We start from the raw sequence: 22,229 nt of genomic DNA on the forward strand, positions 1-22,229 counted from the left end.
ATGCTGATACGTGACCTGACCCATTAAATGACCTGTTAAATGACCTGTTAATTGACCTGTTAAATGACCTGCTAAATGACCTGCTAAATGACCTGTTAATTGACCTGCTAAATGACCTGGTAAATGACCTGCTAAATGACCAGCTAACTGACCTGTTAAATGACCTGCTAAATTACCTGGTAAATGACCTGCTAAATGACCTGCTAAATGACCTGCTAACTGACCTGTTAAATGACCTGGTAAATGACCCATTAAATGACCTGCTAAATGACCTGTTAAATGACCTGTTAAATGACCTGCTAAATGACCTGCTAAATGACCTGGTAAATGACCTGTTAAATGACCTGCTAAATGACCTGCTAAATGACCTGGTAAATGACCTGGTAAATGACCTGTTAAATGACCTGCTAAATGACCAGCTAACTGACCTGTTAAATGACCTGCTAAATGACCTGGTAAATGACCTGGTAAATGACCTGCTAAATGACCTTTGACATGCTCCAGGTACATGCGCTGTCTGACAGTCTAAACTTGTATGAGTTGTATGAGTACCACCAGTGTTTCTACCAGACCACTATCAGTAGTAGTGTTTCTACCAGTAGTAGTGTTTCTACCAGACCACTAACAGTAGTATTGTTTCTACCAGTAGTAGTGTTTCTACCAGACCACTAACAGTAGTAGTGTTTCGATCAGTAGTAGTGTAGTAGTGTTTCTACCAGTAGTAGTGTAGTAGTGTTTCTAACAGTAGTAGTGTTTCTACCAGTAGTAGTGTTTCTAACAGTAGTAGTGTTTCTACCAGTAGTAGTGTTTCTACCAGTAGTAGTGTTTCTACCAGTAGTAGTGTAGTAGTGTTTCTACCAGTAGTAGTGTTTCTACCAGTAGTAGTGTTTCTACCAGTATTAGTGTTTCTACCAGTAGTAGTGTAGTAGTGTTTCTACCAGTAGTAGTGTTTCTACCAGTAGTAGTGTTTCTACCAGTAGTAGTGTAGTAGTGTTTCTACCAGTAGTAGTGTTTCTACCAGTAGTAGTGTAGTAGTGTTTCTACCAGTAGTAGTGTTTCTACCAGTAGTAGTGTTTCTACCAGTAGTAGTGTAGTAGTGTTTCTACCAGTAGTAGTGTAGTAGTGTTTCTACCAGTAGTAGTGTTTCTACCAGTAGTAGTGTTTCTACCAGTAGTAGTGTAGTAGTGTTTCTACCAGTAGTAGTGTTTCTACCAGTAGTAGTGTAGTAGTGTTTCTACCAGTAGTAGTGTTTCTACCAGTAGTAGTGTAGTAGTGTTTCTACCAGTAGTAGTGTTTCTACCAGTAGTAGTGTTTCTACCAGTAGTAGTGTAGTAGTGTTTCTACCAGTAGTAGTGTTTCTACCAGTAGTAGTGTTTCTAACAGACCACTAACAGTAGTAGTGTAGTAGTGTTTCTACCAGTAGTAGTGTAGTAGTATTTCTACCAGTAGTAGTGTTTCTACCAGTAGTAGTGTTTCTACCAGTAGTAGTGTTTCTACCAGTAGTAGTGATGAACAAACCCATCCTTGGAGGTCCCTTCCATTCCATATCCTACTCTCTCTACCTGACAAGTGACACGTCTCTCAACTTGCACTGCTTTGCCGTGGCATTGGTCTCCACTTAGCAGGATGCTGAGTCACACACACACACACACACACACACACACACACACACACACACACACACACACACACACACACACACACACACACACACACACACTGACTGATATCCTAAATGTGTTAATAGTCAGATGTTCTATAGAACACATTCTTCATTGTGTTCACTACTCCAGGACCCAGATAAATAGATTCTGCTCTGAATAATGTGATGCCTCTGCCTTTGGTTAAACATTTGGCATTTGTCTCAGTATAGTTTTGAGTAAAGGTTAGTGAGCGTTTTCTCTTGTTAAGTTAAACTTTAATGAGTTTAGACTCCACAGAAGTCTCTAACTTATAAGTTGTAACTACTTCAAATAGGGTGACGAGCTACTTTAAATATTTTAGGATTTTATGAAAGCTTTGTTTTGAGATTAGTCCGAATTTTTAAATGGTTTATCATCCTACACTTTTAAAGTCCTCTGGTAATCGTACTTGATCATCTCACAGATTTAAAGGTGCTATTTTAGTTTACCTTCTATGCTAATGTAATACGAGGACTGAGGAAAATGAACACAGTGGAAATTATGTTGAAATATTGCTGACGTTTCAATTAGGCGACTTTCTGTATCTACAGAAACTGACGGAACGTACTGTTGGTGAAAAAGTCACACAGTACTCACTTATAGCTTTGTATTCCAGTTCGGTCAAAATTATTTATTGAAAAAGATAGGGCTAGAGAGAAAGAGAGAGGGAGAAAGAGAGAGCGAGAGAGGAGCCAGAGAGAGCGAGAGAGGAGCCAGGGAGAGAGAGGAAGGAGCCAGAGACAGAACAGAAGGGGCCAGAGAGAGAGAAGAAGGGGCCAGAGAGAGAAGAAGAAGGGGCCAGAGAGAGAAGAAGAAGGAGCCAGAGAGAGAGAAGATGGAGCCAGAGACAGAACAGAAGGAGCCAGAGAGAGATAAGGAGCCAGAGAGAGAGAAGAAGGGGCCAGAGAGAGAGAGAGACATAGAGACAGAGAGAGAGAGGAACCAGAGAGAGAGGAGAGAGAGAGGAAGGAGCCAGAGACAGAGGAGAGAGAGAGAGAGAGAGAGAGAGAGAGAGAGAGAGGGGCCAGAGAGAGAGAGAGAGAGAGAGAGGCCAGAGAGAGAGAGAGAGAGGGGCCAGAGAGAGAGAGAGAGGGGCCAGAGAGAGAGAGAGAGAGGGGAGCCAGAGAGAGAGAGAGGGGAGCCAGAGAGAGAGAGAAAGGAGCCAGAGAGAGAGAGAGGGGAGCCAGAGAGAGGAGAGAAGAGAGAGAGAGCAAAAGAGAGGAGAGAAGAGAGAGAGGAAAGAGTAGAGAGAGAGAGAGAGAGAGAGAGAGAGCGAGGAGAGAGAGAGAGAGGAAAGAGTAGCGAGAGAGAGAGGGGAGCCAGAGAGAGAGAGAAAGGAGCCAGAGAGAGAGAGAGGGGAGCCAGAGAGAGAGAGAGAAAGGAGCCAGAGAGAGAGAGAGAGGAGCCAGAGAGAGAGAGAAAGGAGCCAGAGAGAGAGAGAGAGGAGCCAGAGAGAGAGGGGAGCCAGAGAGAGAGAGAAAGGAGCCAGAGAGAGAGAGAGGGGAGCCAGAGAGAGAGAGAAAGGAGCCAGAGAGAGAGAGAAAGGAGCCAGAGAGAGAGAGAGGGGAGCCTGAGAGAGAGAGAGGGGAGCCAGAGAGAGAGAGAAAGGAGCCAGAGAGAGAGAGAGGGGAGCCAGAGAGAGAGAGAGAGAGGAGCCAGAGAGAGAGAGAGAGGGGAGCCAGAGAGAGAGAGAGAGAGAGGGGCCAGAGAGAGAGAGGGAGAGAGAGGGGAGCCAGAGAGAGAGAGAGGGGAGCCAGAGAGAGAGAGAGAGGAGCCAGAGAGAGAGAGAGAGGGGAGCCAGAGAGAGAGAGAGAGGAGCCAGAGAGAGAGAGGGAGAGAGAGGGGCCAGATAGAGAGAGAGAGGGGCCAGAGAGAGAGAGGGAGAGAGAGGGGCCAGATAGAGAGAGAGAGAGAGAGGGGCCAGAGAGAGAGAGAGGGGAGCCAGAGAGAGAGAGAGGGGAGCCAGAGAGAGAGAGAGGGGAGCCAGAGAGAGAGAGAGGGGAGCCAGAGAGAGAGAGAGAGGAGCCAGAGAGAGAGAGAGGGGAGCCAGAGAGAGAGAGAGAGGAGCCAGAGAGAGAGAGGGAGAGAGAGGGGCCAGATAGAGAGAGAGAGGGGCCAGAGAGAGAGAGGGAGAGAGAGGGGCCAGATAGAGAGAGAGAGAGAGGGGCCAGAGAGAGAGAGAGAGATGGGAGCCAGAGAGAGAGAGAGGGGAGCCAGAGAGAGAGAGAGAGGAGCCAGAGAGAGAGAGAGAGGAGCCAGAGAGAGAGAGAGAGGAGCCAGAGAGAGAGAGAGAGAGAGGGGCCAGAGAGAGAGAGAGAGAGAGAGAGAGGAGCCAGAGAGAGAGGAGCCAGAGAGAGAGAGAGAGAGGAGCCAGAGAGAGAGGAGCCAGAGAGAGAGAGAGAGAGAGAGAGAGAGAGAGAGGAGCCAGAGAGAGAGGAGCCAGAGAGAGAGGAGCCAGAGAGAGAGGAGCCAGAGAGAGAGAGAGAGGAGCCAGAGAGAGAGAGAGAGGAGCCAGAGAGAGAGAGGGAGAGGTGCCAGAGAGAGAGGAGCCAGAGAGAGAGGAGCCAGAGAGAGAGGAGCCAGAGAGAGAGGAGCCAGAGAGAGAGGAGCCAGAGGGAGAGGAGCCAGAGGGAGAGGAGCCAGAGAGAGAGGAGCCAGAGAGAGAGGAGCCAGAGAGAGAGGAGCCAGAGAGAGAGGAGCCAGAGAGAGAGAGAGAGGAGCCAGAGAGAGAGGAGCCAGAGAGAGAGGAGCCAGAGAGAGAGGAGCCAGAGAGAGAGAGAGAGGAGCCAGAGAGAGAGGAGCCAGAGAGAGAGGAGCCAGAGAGAGAGGAGCCAGAGAGAGAGGGGCCAGAGAGAGAGAGAGAGAGAGAGGAGCCAGAGAGAGAGAGAGAGAGAGAGAGAGAGAGAGAGAGGAGCCAGAGAGAGAGAGAGAGGAGCCAGAGAGAGAGAGAGAGGAGCCAGGGAGGGAGAGATTATTTATTTATTATTTATTTTCCCTTGTGTACTTTAACCATTTGTACATTGTTACAACACTGTATATATACATAATGACATTTGTAATGTCTTTATTCTTTTGAAACTTCTGTATATTATCTACCTCATTTGCTTTGGCAATGTTAACATATGTTTCCCATGCCAATAAAGCTCCTTGAATCAATAATGCCAAAGATATGCCCTCTGGAGTGGCTAAGTGCACGCTACCAAATGGTCAATATCAGCTGCCAAAGTGACAATACCATTATCAGATGAGAGAGGAAGGCTATAGTAGCAAGAACACTTCCTGTGGTCTGTCATTGCTCATACAACTGCACCAAAGGCCCCTCTAGAAGACTGTGTGAATCCCGAAAGGCCCCCCTATTCACTAATAGGGCTCTGGTCTAAAGTAATGCACTATATAGGGAATAGGGCTCAGGTCTAAAGTAGTGCACTATATAGGGAATAGGGCTCTGGTCTATTCCAGACGCAGCCCCTGAGATTAAAACACTAGTTGGAAGTAGACAGGAGATAGGAAGACATCTGATGTCATCTAAAGTGGACAGGAGCAGGGTGAAGTCCATAGGGGAGCATTGTGGAAGCAAGACATCCCTGTTAGCGGGTGCTAACTAGCCTGACTGTGGCTCTGCTGCCCCCCTACGGAAGCTGCAGCCTCAGGAACACATTTAAATAAAGATATCCTGAAATAGCTCAAAACACCTGGGAGAGCAGCAAAGAGAGAGAGAGTGGAGAGGGTGAGGGAGGGAGGGAGAGAATGATGGAGACGACACAGAGGGGGGTGATGAGAGGAATGAGAGCAGAAAAGAGAGATAGAGAGAGAGATTTAGAGAAATAGGCTGCTAGGCCAACTCAAATCCTCTCCCCTAGGGGGATGGAAATGCCAGGGATTTGTGTTTCTTTTTTCCGGAGGGAGGGAAGGAGGGAGGCAGCGAGGACGACATCATCATAACCAACAGAACATAATTAGATCAGTGGAGACGGTGCCATATTAACTAACACAGCCTCCAGATGGCCTCAATGGATGAGACCAGGCATGCGTGTTCTCTCTTTCTCTCTCTCTCTCTCTTTCTCTCTCCCTCTCTCTTTCTCTATCTCTCACTCTATCTCTCTCTCTATATCTTGATCTGTCTCCTCTCGCTCTCAATCTCTTTCTCCTCTATCTTTCTCCTCTCTACCTCTATCTCTCCCTCTCTCTTTGTCTCTCTCTCTATCTCTCTCTCTCTCTCTCTCTCTCTCTCCCTCTCTCTTTGTCTCTCTCTCTGTCTCTCTCCCTCCTCTCTGTGAGTGGACAGATTTACTAGTGCCATTCACAGCGTGGTTTATAAGGAGGCAATGAGCTTTCACACTTCTGTCAAGAGCCCTGCTGTTTCACTGTCTAACTGTACAACGAGACGAGCAGATACAAACTGAGAGAGAGAGAGAGAGAGAGAGAGAGAGAGAGAGAGAGAGAGAGAGAGAGGGAGAGAGAGAGGGAGAGAGGTAGAGAGGGAGAGAGGGAGAGAGGTAGAGAGGGAGAGGGAGAGAGGTAGAGAGAGAGAGGTAGAGAGAGAGAGACAGAGACAGAGACAGACTATCAGGTGAGGCTTAAAGAGGACCTGGTTGTCCAGAGAATCCAGAGACCACACATTGTGGATGGGAAGAAATGGGACCAATCCAATTACAATCTGTCTCACTGCTAATCAACCAAAGAAACAATACAATATAACCTTGTCTGAGCTGGGCCTGATATAGAGATTCAGTGGCATACACACAAATGCTGGAAAAGCAGTAGGAGTGTGATTCTGGGTGTGAACGGGGCCTATTGTCAAGTCAATCATTATTTGTCCCATAACAGGGGAAATTGAGTTAGCAGTTTTGATATGTAATCGATATGATAGGAGATATATGACACAAGAGGAGACACATGGCAGCATAATTCTAGAACAAGGATGGCCAACCCTCCCTACAGAGATACTGGGTGTGCAGGCTTTTAGTTCCAGCCCTACTCTTACACATCTGGTTCAGCCAATCAAAGTCTGGATTATTTGACAGACACACCCCTTGAACCAATCGCCTGTCTTTTTTTTTTTACCCCTTTAGGCCCGCCCCCTACCACAATACGAGTCAATGAGAGGGCGGTACGCATCACCCCCTCCACCATTTTGTTCAAGTTCAACTGCAGCTGGTTCAGCGACGTCAATGGAGCCGTCAGGTTCTTCACTGTCATCGTGGCTGAGTCCAATGGTAAAGGTTCCTCTCTATTTACAGCTTTCTCAGTACGGCTCAATATGTTTTCTACACAATTTCCTTTCTTACTTTAACATCATGTTGGATATGTCTGATAATGATGCTGATGAAATCAAATACATTTGAATTTGAAAAACTTCAAAATGTAATTGATGAGGAAGTGAACGAGAGTTTTTTTAAGGGAGAGCTGAAGGGGATTTAGTACACTTTTGAATCCATCCAACTTTATTACTCACTCTTGACCCGTCACAGACAATGAAGTCCTGCAGACAGAGCAGCTCCACCCTCTACCTTCCTTCCAGGACTACAGAACCAACAGTTCTGTGCGGGCCTACCAGACAGGCTACTTTCCCAGTGGCTGTGCCCAAGAACAGGGAATGGGAGCTGGGCATGTGTTTGAGGTCAACCTGGGGGCGGGGCTGGATCGCCTGGGAGGGCCTTGTGATTCAGAGGAGGATGATGATAACGATCACAACAGTGATCTCTACCACTTCTGTGATGGGCCTCTAAAGCCTAAGACTGCCTACAGGTAAACAATAATATGGCCCCACACAAACCAAACACTTTATCTAGGTTTGAATTACCTTTAAAAAAAAAACACCCATCCTAATCAAGTCTTACAGGTCATACTAACCCTTGACCTTGTCTAAGAGGGCAAAAGAAGGCAGTATATTATAGCCATTTATGCTCACCAGGGAAATCATTTGATGTTCTCTGTGCAGAATCAGTGTCCGTGCCTTCACTCAGCTGTTTGACGAAGACCACAGAGAGTTCCCCAAACCTCTCTACAGGGACACCTTCCTGTCTCCACCCATCAGGACACAAGCAGGTGAGCTTTACCTCTGATCCTGGCCCTCTCTTCCCCCTCTCCTTCCCTCTCTCTCCATTACTCTGACACTTCCTGTCTCCACCCATCAGGACACAAGCAGGTCAAGCCACACTATATACCCTCTACCGCTGACCCTCATCCTCTAATCTCTCTCTCTCTCTCTCTCTCTCTCTCTCTCTCTCTCTCTCTCTCTCTCTCTCTCTCTCTCTCCTTCTTGATGTCTGAAAAAAGTAATTAATCTTAACAAGACATCCTGTATAATAAAATAAATCTCTGACCTTTCCAACCTGTTCTAAGTTTACATGCAGGTGCACCGATTAAATGCGGCCAATGCACTGCCAAAGTATTCAGACCCCTTGACCTTTTCCACATGTTGTTACGTTACAGCCTTATTCTAAAATGGATGAAATAGTTTTTTTCACAGAAATATGACATTTACATAAGTATTCAGTCCCTTTACTCAGTGCTTTGTTGGAACACCGTTGGCAGCGATTACAGACTTGAGTCTTCTTGGGTATGACGCTACAAGCTTGGCACACCTGTATTTGGGGAGTTTCTCCCATTCTTCTCTGTAGATCCTCTCAAGATCTGTCAGGTTGGATGGAGAGTGTCGCTGCACATCTATTTTCAAGTCTGGGCTCTGGCTGGGCCACTCAAGGACATTCAGAGACTTGTCCGAAAGCCACACCTGCGTTGTCTTGGCTTTGTGCTTAGGGTCGTTGTTGGAAGGTAAACCTTTGCCCCAGTCTGAGGTCCTGAGCGCTCTGGAGCAGGTTTTCATCAAGGATCTCTCTGCACTTTGCTCCGTTCATCTTTCCCTCAATCCTGACTAGTCTCCCAGTTCCTGCTGCTGAAAAACATCTCCACACATGCTGCAACCACAATGCTTCACTGTAGGGATGGTGGCAGGTTTCCTCCAGACGTGATGCTTGGCATTCCGGCCAAATAGTTCAATATTGGTTTCATCAGCAGAGAATCTTGTTTCTCATGGTATGAGAGTCCTTTAGGTGCCTTTTGTCAAATTCCAAGTGGCTGTCATGTGTCTTTTACTGATGAGTGGCTTCCGTCTGGCCACTCTACCATAAAGGCCTGATTGGTGGAGTGCTGCAGAGATGGTTGTCTTACTGGAAGGTTCTCCCATCTCCACAGAGGAACTCTAGAGCTCTGTCAGAGTGACCATAGGGTTCTTGGTCATCTCCCTGACCAAGGCCCTTCTCCCCCGATTGCTCAGTGGCCAGGCGACAACCTCTAGGAAGAGTCTTGGTGATTCCAAACTTCTTCCATTTAAGAATGATGGTGGCCACTGTGTTCTTGGGGACCTTCAATGCTGCAGAAATATTTTGGTGCCCTTCCCCAGAGCTGTGCCTCGACACAATCCTGTCTCGAAGCTCTACTGACAATTCCTTTGACCTCATGGCTTGGTTTTTGCTCTGACATGCACTGTCAACTGTGGGACCTGATATAGACAGACGTGTGCCTTTCCAAATCATGTCCAATCAATTGAATTTACACCAGGTGGACTCCAATCTAGTTGCAGATATATCTCAAGGATGATCAATGGAAACAAGATGCACCTGAGATCAATTTCCAGTTTCATAGCAAAGGGTCTGAATACTTCTGTGAATAAACTATTCCTGTTTTTGTGTTTTTATACATTTGCCAACATTTCTAAAAACCTGTTTTCGCTTTGTCATTATGGGATGTTGTGTTTAGATTGATGATGGAAACAAATATTTTATCCATTTTAGAACAAGGCTGCGTAACGTAACAACATGTGGGAAAAGTCAATGGGTCTGAATCCTTTCAGAAAACACTGTACACTGGTAGTAACATTACACCTTTTACAGCAGTGAGATTGCGTTGTGTGCAAGTACTCTCGTCCATTGATTTAGACATTAAACCCTGCAGCGCTATCTAAGAATATAGTGCTTTAATCTCCTGCTCAAATGGTTCCTATTTCTCACTCACCTCCGCTCTGTCTTTAACATTGATCCATCAAATATAGCACCAGTATTATGGAGAAAATTAAAACAACTCGCTCTGCTCCCCTGATTCCAATAAAAGATTGGGGAAGGGCCACAAAAGTTTTGATCGAGGAGACTAACTAGTAGTCACAGTAAGGGATTTTACTACTATAGTCACTGTCACAGTAAGGGGTTTACTACTATAGTCACAGTAAGGGGTTTATTACTATAGTCACTGTCACAGTAAGGTGATTTTATTACTATAGTCACTGTCACAGTAAGGGGTTTACTACTATAGTCACAGTAAGGGATTTTATTCATGGATGTTTGTGTGTTATTGTTTTCTCTCCCAGAGCCCCTCAGCGGAGTCATCGAGGGCATCAGCGCCGGAATGTTCCTGATCGGAATGTTGATCGCCGTCGTCTCCCTCCTCGTCTACAGGCAGAGAGTCCGTAAAGTGTGAGTGTCTAGTCCGGGACTGGGATGTTTCACCTTGCCTGAGACCTGAAGACCTGTGTTACCTCTCTGGGATAATGCCTAGGCTTTAGCTCAGTGGGTTAACACAGTTTGACACTCCTTTGGGGACACGAAACAAAAATAACGCTGGAACTCACATGTATATTTTCACGTGTCTTGAGCTATTAGACAGTAAATAATGTTTCTGTTTGTTATTTATACAGGAAGTAAGCTGGAGCTCTAATGATCGGCATCCTCAAACTCAGTCTACCAATGATGTCTAACCTTATTGTAGAGTCCAGAACCTATCATGTGTCACGCTAACGACTATGTAATTAGGAATTATGTATAAATGACTGAAGAATGAGTCATTTGCTGCTGGACAGACGTACTGTAGTGCGTGCCTGTGTGTGTTCGTGTGCGTTGTGTGTTGTACATTGTGCTACCCATTCAGGCAAATCTAATACAATTTTACTATTTGGGTTAAAAAAAGATATTGATTTATAGTTGAATTGATTGCATGTTTGTGTGTACACAGGGCAGTACAGGAGAGCCCAGTGGTACGGATGAGCATGTGGAAGCAGGGGCCCACATCAGGGATGTACGTTGGAGTCAGAAGGTGAGACACATGTAACAGTATAACTTTAGACCGTGCCCTCGCCCATACCCGGGCGCGAACCAGGGACCCTCTGCACACATCAACAACAGTCACCCACGAAGCATCGTTACCCATCGCTCCACAAAAGCCACGGCCCTTGCAGACACCAAGGGGAACCACTACTTCAAGGTCTCAGAGCAAGTGACGTCACCGATTGAAACGCTATTTAGCGCGCACCACCGCTAACTAAGCTAGCTATTTCACATCCGTTACACATGGAATCCAGAATCCGTTGGAGTCAGAAGGTGAGACACACAGAATCCTTTTTCTCTTTATACGCTTCCCCTTGGTGACGTCATCCGCAATCGTAACGTTCAGGTTCTCTGGTAGGTGGAAAACACGCAGGTCTATTTACCAATCAGACCCAGTGACCAAACTAGCATAGCTACCCTTCACCAATGACTAACCTAGCGTAGCTACCCTTCACCATTGACCAAGCTAGCATAGCTACCCTTCACCGGTGACCAAGCTAGCGTAGCTACCCTTCACCAGTGACCAAGCTAGCATAGCTACCCTTCACCAGTGACCAAGCTAGCATAGCTACCCTTCACCAATGACCAAGCTAGCGTAGCTACCCTTATCCAGTGACCAAGCTAGTTTAGCTACCTTTCACCAGTGACTAAGCTAGCGTAGCTACCCTTATCCAGTGACCAAGCTAGTTTAGCTACTTTTCACCAGTGACTAAGCTAGCGTAGCTACCCTTCACCAGTGACTAACCTAGAGTAGCTACCCTTCACCAATGACTAACCTAGCGTAGCTACCCTTCACCAGTGACTAAGCTAGCGTAGCTACCCTTATCCAGTGACCAAGCTAGTTTAGCTACCTTTCACCAGTGACTAAGCTAGCGTAGCTACCCTTCACCAGTGACTAACCTAGCGTAGCTACCCTTCACCAATGACTAACCTAGCATAGCTACCCTTCACCAGTGACTAACCTAGCGTAGCTACCCTTATCCAGTGACCAAGCTAGTGTAGCTAATTTTCACCAGTGACCAAGCTAGCATAGCTACCCTTCACGAGTGACCATGCTAGCATAGGTACCCTTCACCAATGACCAAGCTAGCGTAGCTACCCTTATCCAGTGACCAAGCTAGTTTAGCTACCTTTCACCAGTGACTAAGCTAGAGTAGCTACCCTTATCCAGTGACCAAGCTAGTTTAGCTACCTTTCACCAGTGACTAAGCTAGCGTAGCTACCCTTCACCAGTGACTAACCTAGAGTAACTACCCTTCACCAATGACTAACCTAGCGTAGCTACCCTTCACCAGTGACTAAGCTAGCGTAGCTACCCTTATCCAGTGACCAAGCTAGTTTAGCTACCTTTCACCAGTGACTAAGCTAGCGTAGCTACCCTTTACCAGTGACTAACCTAGCATAGCTACCCTTCACCAATGACTAAGCTAGCGTAGCTACCCTTCACCAGTGACTAAGCTAGCGTAGCTACCCTTCACCAATGACTAACCTAGTGTAGCTGCCCTTATCCAGTAACCAAGCTAGTGTAGCTAATTTTCACCAGTGACCAAGCTAGCGTAGCTACCCTTTACCAGTGACTAACCTAGCATAGCTACCCTTCACCAATGACTAAGCTAGCGTAGCTACCCTTCACCAGTGACTAACCTAGCATAACTACACTTCACCAGTGACTAAGCTAGCGTAGCTACCCTTCACCAGTGACTAACCTAGCATAGCTACCCTTCACCAGTGACCAAGCCAGTTTAGCTAACCTTACCAAGCTAGCTAATGTCAAGTCTTTTATCTCAGCCACTGATTTGGAGAAACTCCTACATGCTTGTATTGCCTCATGCCCAGATTACTGTAACTCTCTGTGTACATGTGCCAGTCCGAAATCACCCCAGTTAGTTCAAACCGCTGCAGGTCGGCTTTTAACAGGCACCAGGAAATGGAGCCATATCACACCTCATCTAGTTTCTCTGAACGAGCTACCAGTCACTTTTAGAATAGATAGTATTAACCTTGTATTAATCACGTTTTAAAGGCTAGGTTTGGTTTATCCCCAGCCTATATCTCTGATCATCCATCTCCCTATGAGCCAGGACACAGCTTGAGATCCTCTGGCAGGGCACTGTTGACCATTCATCTCCCGATGAGCCAGGACACAGCTTGAGATCCTCTGGCAGGGCACTGTTGACCATTCATCTCCCTATGAGCCAGGACACAGCCTGAGATCCTCTGGCAGGGCACTGTTGACCATTCATCTCCCTATGAGCCAGGACACAACCTGAGATCATCTGGCATGGCACTGTTGACCATTCATCTCCCTATGAGCCAGGACACAGCCTGAGATCATCTGGCATGGCACTGTTGACCATTCCAAAGTCCAGGTTGAAAACAATTTGCAATACTGAAGTCACTTCCTCCCTCCTAGTCCTTCCAACGAGTGACTGTCAGAGAAAAGAGATCACAAAGAGCACTGCTGAAGTAAACATGACTTAAAACCAGTGACTGACATGGGGATCAGAGCAGAGAGAAGGACTAGCAGTTCATTGATTTGACATGTAATGACAGAATGAGGCCATCTCCATACTTCCATCTCTCCATCCTTCTCTCTCTCCATCCTTCCCTCTCTCCATCCTTCCCTCTCTCCATCCTTCCATCTCTCCATCCTTCCCTCTCTCCATCCTTCCCTCTCTCCATCCTTCTCTCTCTCCATCCTTCCATCTCTCCATCCTTCCCTCTCTCCATCCTTCCATCTCTCCATCTCTCCATCCTTCCCTCTCTCCATCCTTCCATCTCTCCATCTTTCCCTCTCTCCATCCTTCTCTCTCTCCATCCTTCCATCTCTCCATCCTTCCCTCTCTCCATCCTTCCATCTCTCCATCTCTCCATCCTTCCCTCTCTCCATCCTTCCCTCTCTCCATCCTTCCATCTCTCCATCTCTCCATCCTTCCCTCTCTCCATCCTTCCATCTCTCCATCCCTCCATCCTTCCATCTCTCCATCCTTCCCTCTTTCCATCTCTCCATCCTTCCCTCTCTCCATCCTTCCCTCTCTCCATCCTTCCCTCTCTCCATCCTTCCCTCTCTCCATCCTTCCATCTCTCCATCCTTCCCTCTTTCCATCTCTCCATCCTTCCATCTCTCCATCCTTCCATCTCTCCATCTCTCCATCCTTCCCTCTCTCCATCCTTCCCTCTCTCCATCCTTCCATCTCTCCATCCTTCCATCTCTCCATCCCTCCATCCTTCCATCTCTCCATCCTTCCCTCTTTCCCTCTCTCCATCCTTCCATCTCTCCATCTCTCCATCCTTCCCTCTCTCCATCCTTCCCTCTCTCCATCCTTCCCTCTCTCCATCCTTCTCTCTCTCCATCCTTCCCTCTCTCCATCCTTCCCTCTCTCCATCCTTCTCTCTCTCCTCTCGTCACTTCTCCTCTGATGCCATCCAATGTTTTTTCTGCCCATTGTCACACTGACTCGCAGGGAACCTTAATCAGTACGAGTGAAGGGACAGAGAGAGATGTCATTCTCCCTGTCTCTAAAAATAGATGTGTGTGTGTGTGTACATGCGCTCATGTGTGCATGCGTGTGGGTTTGTGCTGAAATAATGGATGCAATCATCCACTAGGTTGTTGCAGATCGATAACAGGAAGGGGTTTAAACCACTCTGTTCTGTTGGTGAACAACCATCATTGATCCCTGGGTTTTCACTCACCAGCCAGCAGGCCTTGACACAGGGGAGGGACTACCATCATTGATCCCTGGGTTTTCACTCACCAGTCAACAGGCCTTGACACAAGGGAGGGACAACCATCATTGATCCCTGGGCTGTCACTCATCAGTCAGCAGGCCTTGACACAGGGGAGGGACTATCATAATTGATCCCTGGGTTGTCAGTCACTGCTGAGAGGGGATGGACAACACAGTGAACTCCTGTCTACCTCAACACACTGTCTGTGCACCAAACACTCAGTATCTAAACATAGGTCCACCACCAACAGACAGTCTGGGAAATGAATGAACCTTCAGGGTTGTCGTAAACAATGTAATTGCATGTTCAGGTCTCTCTTGTGAAGGAGGTCTTCAGCCCTCAATGGGACAACCTGGTTCAATAAAGGTTCAATTCAATTAAACGAGGAAATGTAATTTAAAGGTCATTTCAGCAGAGTGGCGTAGGTCTGTGAGGAAGTAACAAGATTAGTGTGTGAGGAGAGAGGGCGTTCTGAATCTCTTAGTCGCCGAAACAAAATGGAGTGTGTAACAAGATGAAAGGAAATGTGTTTAACGGGAACACAGCCGTCTAATCTTACACTCTACTTCTCTTTATTTCAGCAACCGACGCATCTCAAGGTGCGTCTATTACACCCTCCATGTTATCTTCTGTCTCTAGAAATCCTGAATGAAATAGGATGACCAAGTAGTATTACAAGTCCTATTATCTGGCCTAAATAAATCACAATAAACCCGGAATTAAATAGGATGACCAAGTAGTATTACAAGTCCTGTTATCTGGCCTAAATAAATCACAATAAATCCTGTTTCCATAAACGGTTTTCATGAATCATTTACATTCTCGTAGATAATTTCTCTAAGATGTGTCTGTCTGTCTCCCCTCAGCCCCATCAAAGCAGCCCATTTTGAATCCCACCTCACTAAGCTACAGGCAGACTCCAACTATCTTCTGTCAGAAGAGTTTGAGGTAAAAACAATTATAAACTTCAAAAATGATTATCTGATTATCTACAAAAAAACATGTCGTTTTTAAACTTTGAAGTATTAGTTTATAAACCAATTCTTTATAAACTCCCGTGCTTTATTTCCAAGGCCCCTAGCCCATGGAGCTGTTTCACTAAATCATTCATTATTTCTATTCCCCCTCAGGATCTGAAGGATGTGGGTCGTAACCAGCCTCTGGATGCAGCCCGTCTACCAGAGAACAGGGGCAAGAACCGTTACAACAACATCCTGCCCTGTGAGTAGCCTACAGAGTGGATCTAAAGATTAATGAGAGAGAACAGTTACAACAACATCCTGCCCTGTGAGTAGCCTACAGAGTGGATCTAAGGATTAATGAGAGAGAACAGTTACAACAACATCCTGCCCTGTGAGTAGCCTACAGAGTGGATCTAAGGATTAATGAGAGAGAGACCAGGGCCCTATTCCCTATATAGTGCACTACTTTAGACCAGGGCCCTATTCCCTATCTAGTGCACTACTTTAGACCAGAGCCATATTCCCTATATAGTGCACTACTTTAGACCAGGGCCCTATTCCCTATCTAGTGCACTACTTTAGACCAGGCACCTATTCCCTATATAGTGCACTACTTTAGACCAGGGTCCTATTCCCTATATAGTGCACTACTTTAGACCAGTTTCTATAGGGCTCTGTTTGGGAATAGTGCACTACTTTAGACCAGTTTCTATAGGGCTCTGTTTGGGAATAGTGGACTACTTTAGACCAGTTTCTATAGGGCTCTGTTTGGGAATAATGGACTACTTTAGACCAGTTTCTACAGGGCTCTGTTTGGGAATAGTGGACTACTTTAGACCAGTTTCTATAGGGCTCTGTTTGGGAATAGTGGACTACTTTAGACCAGTTTCTATAGGGCTCTGTTTGGGAATAGTGCACTACTTTAGACCAGTTTCTACAGGGCTCTATTTGGGAATAGGGGATTACTTTAGACCAGTTTCTACAGGGCTCTGTTTGGGAATAGGGGATTCCTTTAGACCAGTTTCTACAGGGCTCTGTTTGGGAATAGGGGACTACTTTAGACCAGTTTCTACAGGGCTCTGTTTGGGAATAGTGGACTACTTTAGACCAGTTTCTACAGGGCTCTGTTTGGGAATAGGGGACTACTTTAGACCAGTTTCTACAGGGCTCTGTTTGGGAATAGGGGACTACTTTAGACCAGTTTCTACAGGGCTCTGTTTGGGAATAGTGCACTACTTTAGACCAGTTTCTATAGGGCTCTGTTTGGGAATAGTGCACTACTTTAGACCAGTTTCTATAGGGCTCTGTTTGGGAATAGTGGACTACTTTAGACCAGTTTCTACAGGGCTCTGTTTGGGAATAGGGGACTACTTTAGACCAGTTTCTACAGGGCTCTGTTTGGGAATAGGGGACTACTTTAGACCAGTTTCTACAGGGCTCTGTTTGGGAATAGTGCACTACTTTAGACCAGTTTCTATAGGGCTCTGTTTGGGAATAGTGGACTACTTTAGACCAGTTTCTACAGGGATCTGTTTGGGAATAGTGGACTACTTTAGACCAGTTTCTATAGGGCTCTGTTTGGGAATAGTGGACTACTTTAGACCAGTTTCTACAGAGCTCTGTTTGGGAATAGTGCACTACTTTAGACCAGTTTCTACAGGGCTCTGTTTGGGAATAGTGCACTACTTTAGACCAGTTTCTATAGGGCTCTGTTTGGGAATAGTGGACTACTTTAGACCAGTTTCTACAGGGCTCTGTTTGGGAATAGTGCACTACTTTAGACCAGTTTCTACAGGGCTCTGTTTGGGAATAGTGCACTACTTTAGACCAGTTTCTACAGGGCTCTGTTTGGGAATAGTGGACTACTTTAGACCAGTTTCTATAGGGCTCTGTTTGGGAATAGTGGACTACTTTAGACCAGTTTCTACAGGGCTCTGTTTGGGAATAGTGCACTACTTTAGACCAGTTTCTATAGGGCTCTGTTTGGGAATAGTGGACTACTTTAGACCAGTTTCTACAGGGCTCTGTTTTGGAATAGTGGACTACTTTAGACCAGTTTCTACAGGGCTCTGTTTGGGAATAGGGGACTACTTTAGACCAGTTTCTACAGGGCTCTGTTTGGGAATAGTGCACTACTTTAGACCAGTTTCTACAGGGCTCTGTTAGGGAATAGTGCACTACTTTAGACCAGTTTCTACAGGGCTCTGTTTGGGAATAGTGCACTACTTTAGACCAGTTTCTATAGGGCTCTGTTTGGGAATAGTGCACTACTTTAGACCAGTTTCTACAGGGCTCTGTTTGGGAATAGTGCACTACTTTAGACCAGTTTCTACAGGGCTCTGTTTGGGAATAGTGCACTACTTTAGACCAGTTTCTACAGGGCTCTGTTTGGGAATAGTGCACTACTTTAGACCAGTTTCTACAGGGCTCTGTTTGGGAATAGGGGACTACTTTAGACCAGTTTCTACAGGGCTCTGTTAGGGAATAGTGGATTACTTTAGACCAGTTTCTACAGGGCTCTGTTTGGGAATAGTGCACTACTTTAGACCAGTTTCTACAGGGCTCTGTTTGGGAATAGTGGACTACTTTAGACCAGTTTCTACAGGGCTCTGTTTGGGAATAGGGGATTCCTTTAGACCAGTTTTTACAGGGCTCTGTTTGGGAATAGTGGACAACTTTAGACCAGTTTCTATAGGGCTCTGTTTGGGAATAGTGGACTACTTTAGACCAGTTTCTATAGGGCTCTGTTTGGGAATAGTGCACTACTTTAGACCAGTTTCTACAGGGCTCTATTTGGGAATAGGGGATTACTTTAGACCAGTTTCTACAGGGCTCTGTTTGGGAATAGGGGATTCCTTTAGACCAGTTTCTACAGGGCTCTGTTTGGGAATAGGGGACTACTTTAGACCAGTTTCTACAGGGCTCTGTTTGGGAATAGGGGACTACTTTAGACCAGTTTCTACAGGGCTCTGTTTGGGAATAGGGGACTACTTTAGACCAGTTTCTATAGGGCTCTGTTTGGGAATAGTGGACTACTTTAGACCAGTTTCTACAGGGCTCTGTTTGGGAATAGGGGACTACTTTAGACCAGTTTCTACAGGGCTCTGTTTGGGAATAGGGGACTACTTTAGACCAGTTTCTACAGGGCTCTGTTTGGGAATAGTGCACTACTTTAGACCAGTTTCTATAGGGCTCTGTTTGGGAATAGTGCACTACTTTAGACCAGTTTCTATAGGGCTCTGTTTGGGAATAGTGGACTACTTTAGACCAGTTTCTACAGGGCTCTGTTTGGGAATAGGGGACTACTTTAGACCAGTTTCTACAGGGCTCTGTTTGGGAATAGGGGACTACTTTAGACCAGTTTCTACAGGGCTCTGTTTGGGAATAGTGGACTACTTTAGACCAGTTTCTATAGGGCTCTGTTTGGGAATAGTGGACTACTTTAGACCAGTTTCTACAGGGATCTGTTTGGGAATAGTGGACTACTTTAGACCAGTTTCTATAGGGCTCTGTTTGGGAATAGTGGACTACTTTAGACCAGTTTCTACAGAGCTCTGTTTGGGAATAGTGCACTACTTTAGACCAGTTTCTACAGGGCTCTGTTTGGGAATAGTGCACTACTTTAGACCAGTTTCTATAGGGCTCTGTTTGGGAATAGTGGACTACTTTAGACCAGTTTCTACAGGGCTCTGTTTGGGAATAGTGCACTACTTTAGACCAGTTTCTACAGGGCTCTGTTTGGGAATAGTGCACTACTTTAGACCAGTTTCTACAGGGCTCTGTTTGGGAATAGTGGACTACTTTAGACCAGTTTCTATAGGGCTCTGTTTGGGAATAGTGGACTACTTTAGACCAGTTTCTACAGGGCTCTGTTTGGGAATAGTGCACTACTTTAGACCAGTTTCTATAGGGCTCTGTTTGGGAATAGTGGACTACTTTAGACCAGTTTCTACAGGGCTCTGTTTGGGAATAGTGGACTACTTTAGACCAGTTTCTACAGGGCTCTGTTTGGGAATAGGGGACTACTTTAGACCAGTTTCTACAGCGCTCTGTTTGGGAATAGTGCACTACTTTAGACCAGTTTCTACAGGGCTCTGTTAGGGAATAGTGCACTACTTTAGACCAGTTTCTACAGGGCTCTGTTTGGGAATAGTGCACTACTTTAGACCAGTTTCTATAGGGCTCTGTTTGGGAATAGTGCACTACTTTAGACCAGTTTCTACAGGGCTCTGTTTGGGAATAGTGCACTACTTTAGACCAGTTTCTACAGGGCTCTGTTTGGGAATAGTGCACTACTTTAGACCAGTTTCTACAGGGCTCTGTTTGGGAATAGTGCACTACTTTAGACCAGTTTCTACAGGGCTCTGTTTGGGAATAGGGGACTACTTTAGACCAGTTTCTACAGGGCTCTGTTAGGGAATAGTGGATTACTTTAGACCAGTTTCTACAGGGCTCTGTTTGGGAATAGTGCACTACTTTAGACCAGTTTCTACAGGGCTCTGTTTGGGAATAGTGGACTACTTTAGACCAGTTTCTACAGGGCTCTGTTTGGGAATAGGGGATTCCTTTAGACCAGTTTTTACAGGGCTCTGTTTGGGAATAGTGGACAACTTTAGACCAGTTTCTACAGGGCTCTGTTTGGGAATAGTGCACTACTTTAGACCAGTTTCTATAGGGCTCTGTTAGGGAATAGGGGACTACTTTAGACCAGTTTCTACAGGGCTCTGTTTGGGAATAGGGGACTACTTTAGACCAGTTTCTACAGGGCTCTGTTTGGGAATAGGGGATTCCTTTAGACCAGTTTCTACAGGGCTCTGTTTGGGAATAGGGGACTACTTTAGACCAGTTTCTACAGGGCTCTGTTTGGGAATAGGGGACTACTTTAGACCAGTTTCTACAGGGCTCTGTTTGGGAATAGGGGATTCCTTTAGACCAGTTTCTACAGGGCTCTGTTAGGGAATAGGGGACTACTTTAGACCAGTTTCTACAGGGCTCTGTTAGGGAATAGTGGACTACTTTAGACCAGTTTCTACAGGGCTCTGTTTGGGAATAAGGGACTACTTTAGACCAGTTTCTACAGGGCTCTGTTAGGGAATAGGGGATTACTTTAGACCAGTTTCTACAGGGCTCTGTTTGGGAATAGGGGACTACTTTAGACCAGTTTATACAGGGCTCTGTTTGGGAATTGTGGAATCCTTTAGACCAGTTTCTACAGGGCTCTGTTAGGGAATAGGGGATTCCTTTAGACCAGTTTCTACAGGGCTCTGTTTGGGAATAGGGGATTACTTTAGACCAGTTTCTACAGGGCTCTGTTTGGGAATAGGTGATTACTTTAGACCAGTTTCTACAGGGCTCTGTTTGGGAATAGGGGATTCCTTTAGACCAGTTTCTACAGGGCTCTGTTTGGGAATAGGGGACTACTTTAGACCAGTTTCTACAGGGCTCTGTTTGGGAATAGGTGATTACTTTAGACCAGTTTCTACAGGGCTCTGTTTGGGAATAGTGGACTACTTTAAACCAGTTTCTACAGGGCTCTGTTAGGGAATAGTGCACTACTTTAGACCAGTTTCTACAGGGATCTGTTAGGGAATAGGGGACTACTTTAGACCAGTTTCTACAGGGCTCTGTTTGGGAATAGTGCACTACTTTAGACCAGTTTCTACAGGGATCTGTTTGGGAATAGGGGACTACTTTAGACCAGTTTCTACAGGACTCTGTTTGGGAATATGGGACTACTTTAGACCAGTTTCTACAGGGCTCTGTTAGGGAATAGTGCACTACTTTAGACCAGTTTCTACAGGGCTCTGTTTGGGAATAGTGCACTACTTTAGACCAGTTTCTATAGGGCTCTGTTTGGGAATAGTGCACTACTTTAGACCAGTTTCTATAGGGCTCTGTTTGGGAATAGGGGACTACTTTAGACCAGTTTCTACAGGGCTCTGTTAGGGAATAGTGGACTACTTTAGACCAATTTCTACAGGGCTCTGTTTGGGAATAGTGGATTACTTTAGACCAGTTTCTACAGGGCTCTGTTAGGGAAATGGTGGACTACTTTAGACCAGTTTCTACATGGATCTGTTTGGGAATAGGGGACTACTTTAGACCAGTTTCTACAGGGCTCTGTTTGGGAATAGGGGATTACTTTAGACCAGTTTCTATAGGGCTCTGTTTGGGAATAGTGGACTACTTTAGACCAGTTTCTACAGGGCTCTGTTTGGGAATAGGAGACTACTTTAGACCAGTTTCTACAGGGCTCTGTTAGGGAATAGGGGACTACTTTAGACCAGTTTCTACAGGGCTCTGTTTGGGAATAGTGCACTACTTTAGACCAGTTTCTATAGGGCTCTGTTTGGGAATAGGGGATTACTTTAGACCAGTTTCTACAGGGATCTGTTTGGGAATAGGGGACTACTTTAGACCAGTTTCTACAGGGCTCTGTTTGGGAATAGGGGACTACTTTAGACCAGTTTCTACAGGGCTCTGTTTGGGAATAGTGGACTACTTTAGACCAGTTTCTACAGGGCTCTGTTTGGGAATAGGGGACTACTTTAGACCAGTTTCTACAGGGCTCTGTTTGGGAATAGTGCACTACTTTAGACCAGTTTCTACAGGGCTCTGTTTGGGAATAGGGGACTACTTTAGACCAGTTTCTACAGGGCTCTGTTTGGGAATAGTGCACTGCTTTAGACCAGTTTCTACAGGGCTCTGTTTGGGAATAGTGGACTACTTTAGACCAGTTTCTACAGGGCTCTGTT

The 22,229-nt window shown here is 45.9% G+C and overlaps 1 protein-coding gene across 2 annotated transcripts in view; it reads left to right on the forward strand.

Annotated features, from left to right (window-relative positions):
• The window catches only part of LOC139394261 (receptor-type tyrosine-protein phosphatase beta-like), a 113,480-nt gene that overhangs the window by 60,992 nt on the left and 30,259 nt on the right, over positions 1-22,229 (forward strand). The window contains exons 18-25 of one of the 2 annotated variants that reach the window (XM_071142284.1): positions 6,755-6,898; positions 7,154-7,430; positions 7,624-7,730; positions 10,048-10,153; positions 10,689-10,769; positions 15,094-15,111; positions 15,379-15,460; positions 15,643-15,733. In XM_071142284.1, coding sequence (XP_070998385.1) covers positions 6,755-6,898; positions 7,154-7,430; positions 7,624-7,730; positions 10,048-10,153; positions 10,689-10,769; positions 15,094-15,111; positions 15,379-15,460; positions 15,643-15,733 — 906 coding nt within the window. Of the gene's footprint in view, positions 1-6,754; positions 6,899-7,153; positions 7,431-7,623; positions 7,731-10,047; positions 10,154-10,688; positions 10,787-15,093; positions 15,112-15,378; positions 15,461-15,642; positions 15,734-22,229 lie in introns of both variants that reach the window. The other variant, XR_011629811.1, reaches the window with a different exon arrangement.

Source organism: Oncorhynchus clarkii, unplaced genomic scaffold (genome assembly GCF_045791955.1).
Source record: "Oncorhynchus clarkii lewisi isolate Uvic-CL-2024 unplaced genomic scaffold, UVic_Ocla_1.0 unplaced_contig_796_pilon_pilon, whole genome shotgun sequence".
Lineage (NCBI taxonomy): Eukaryota > Metazoa > Chordata > Actinopteri > Salmoniformes > Salmonidae > Oncorhynchus > Oncorhynchus clarkii.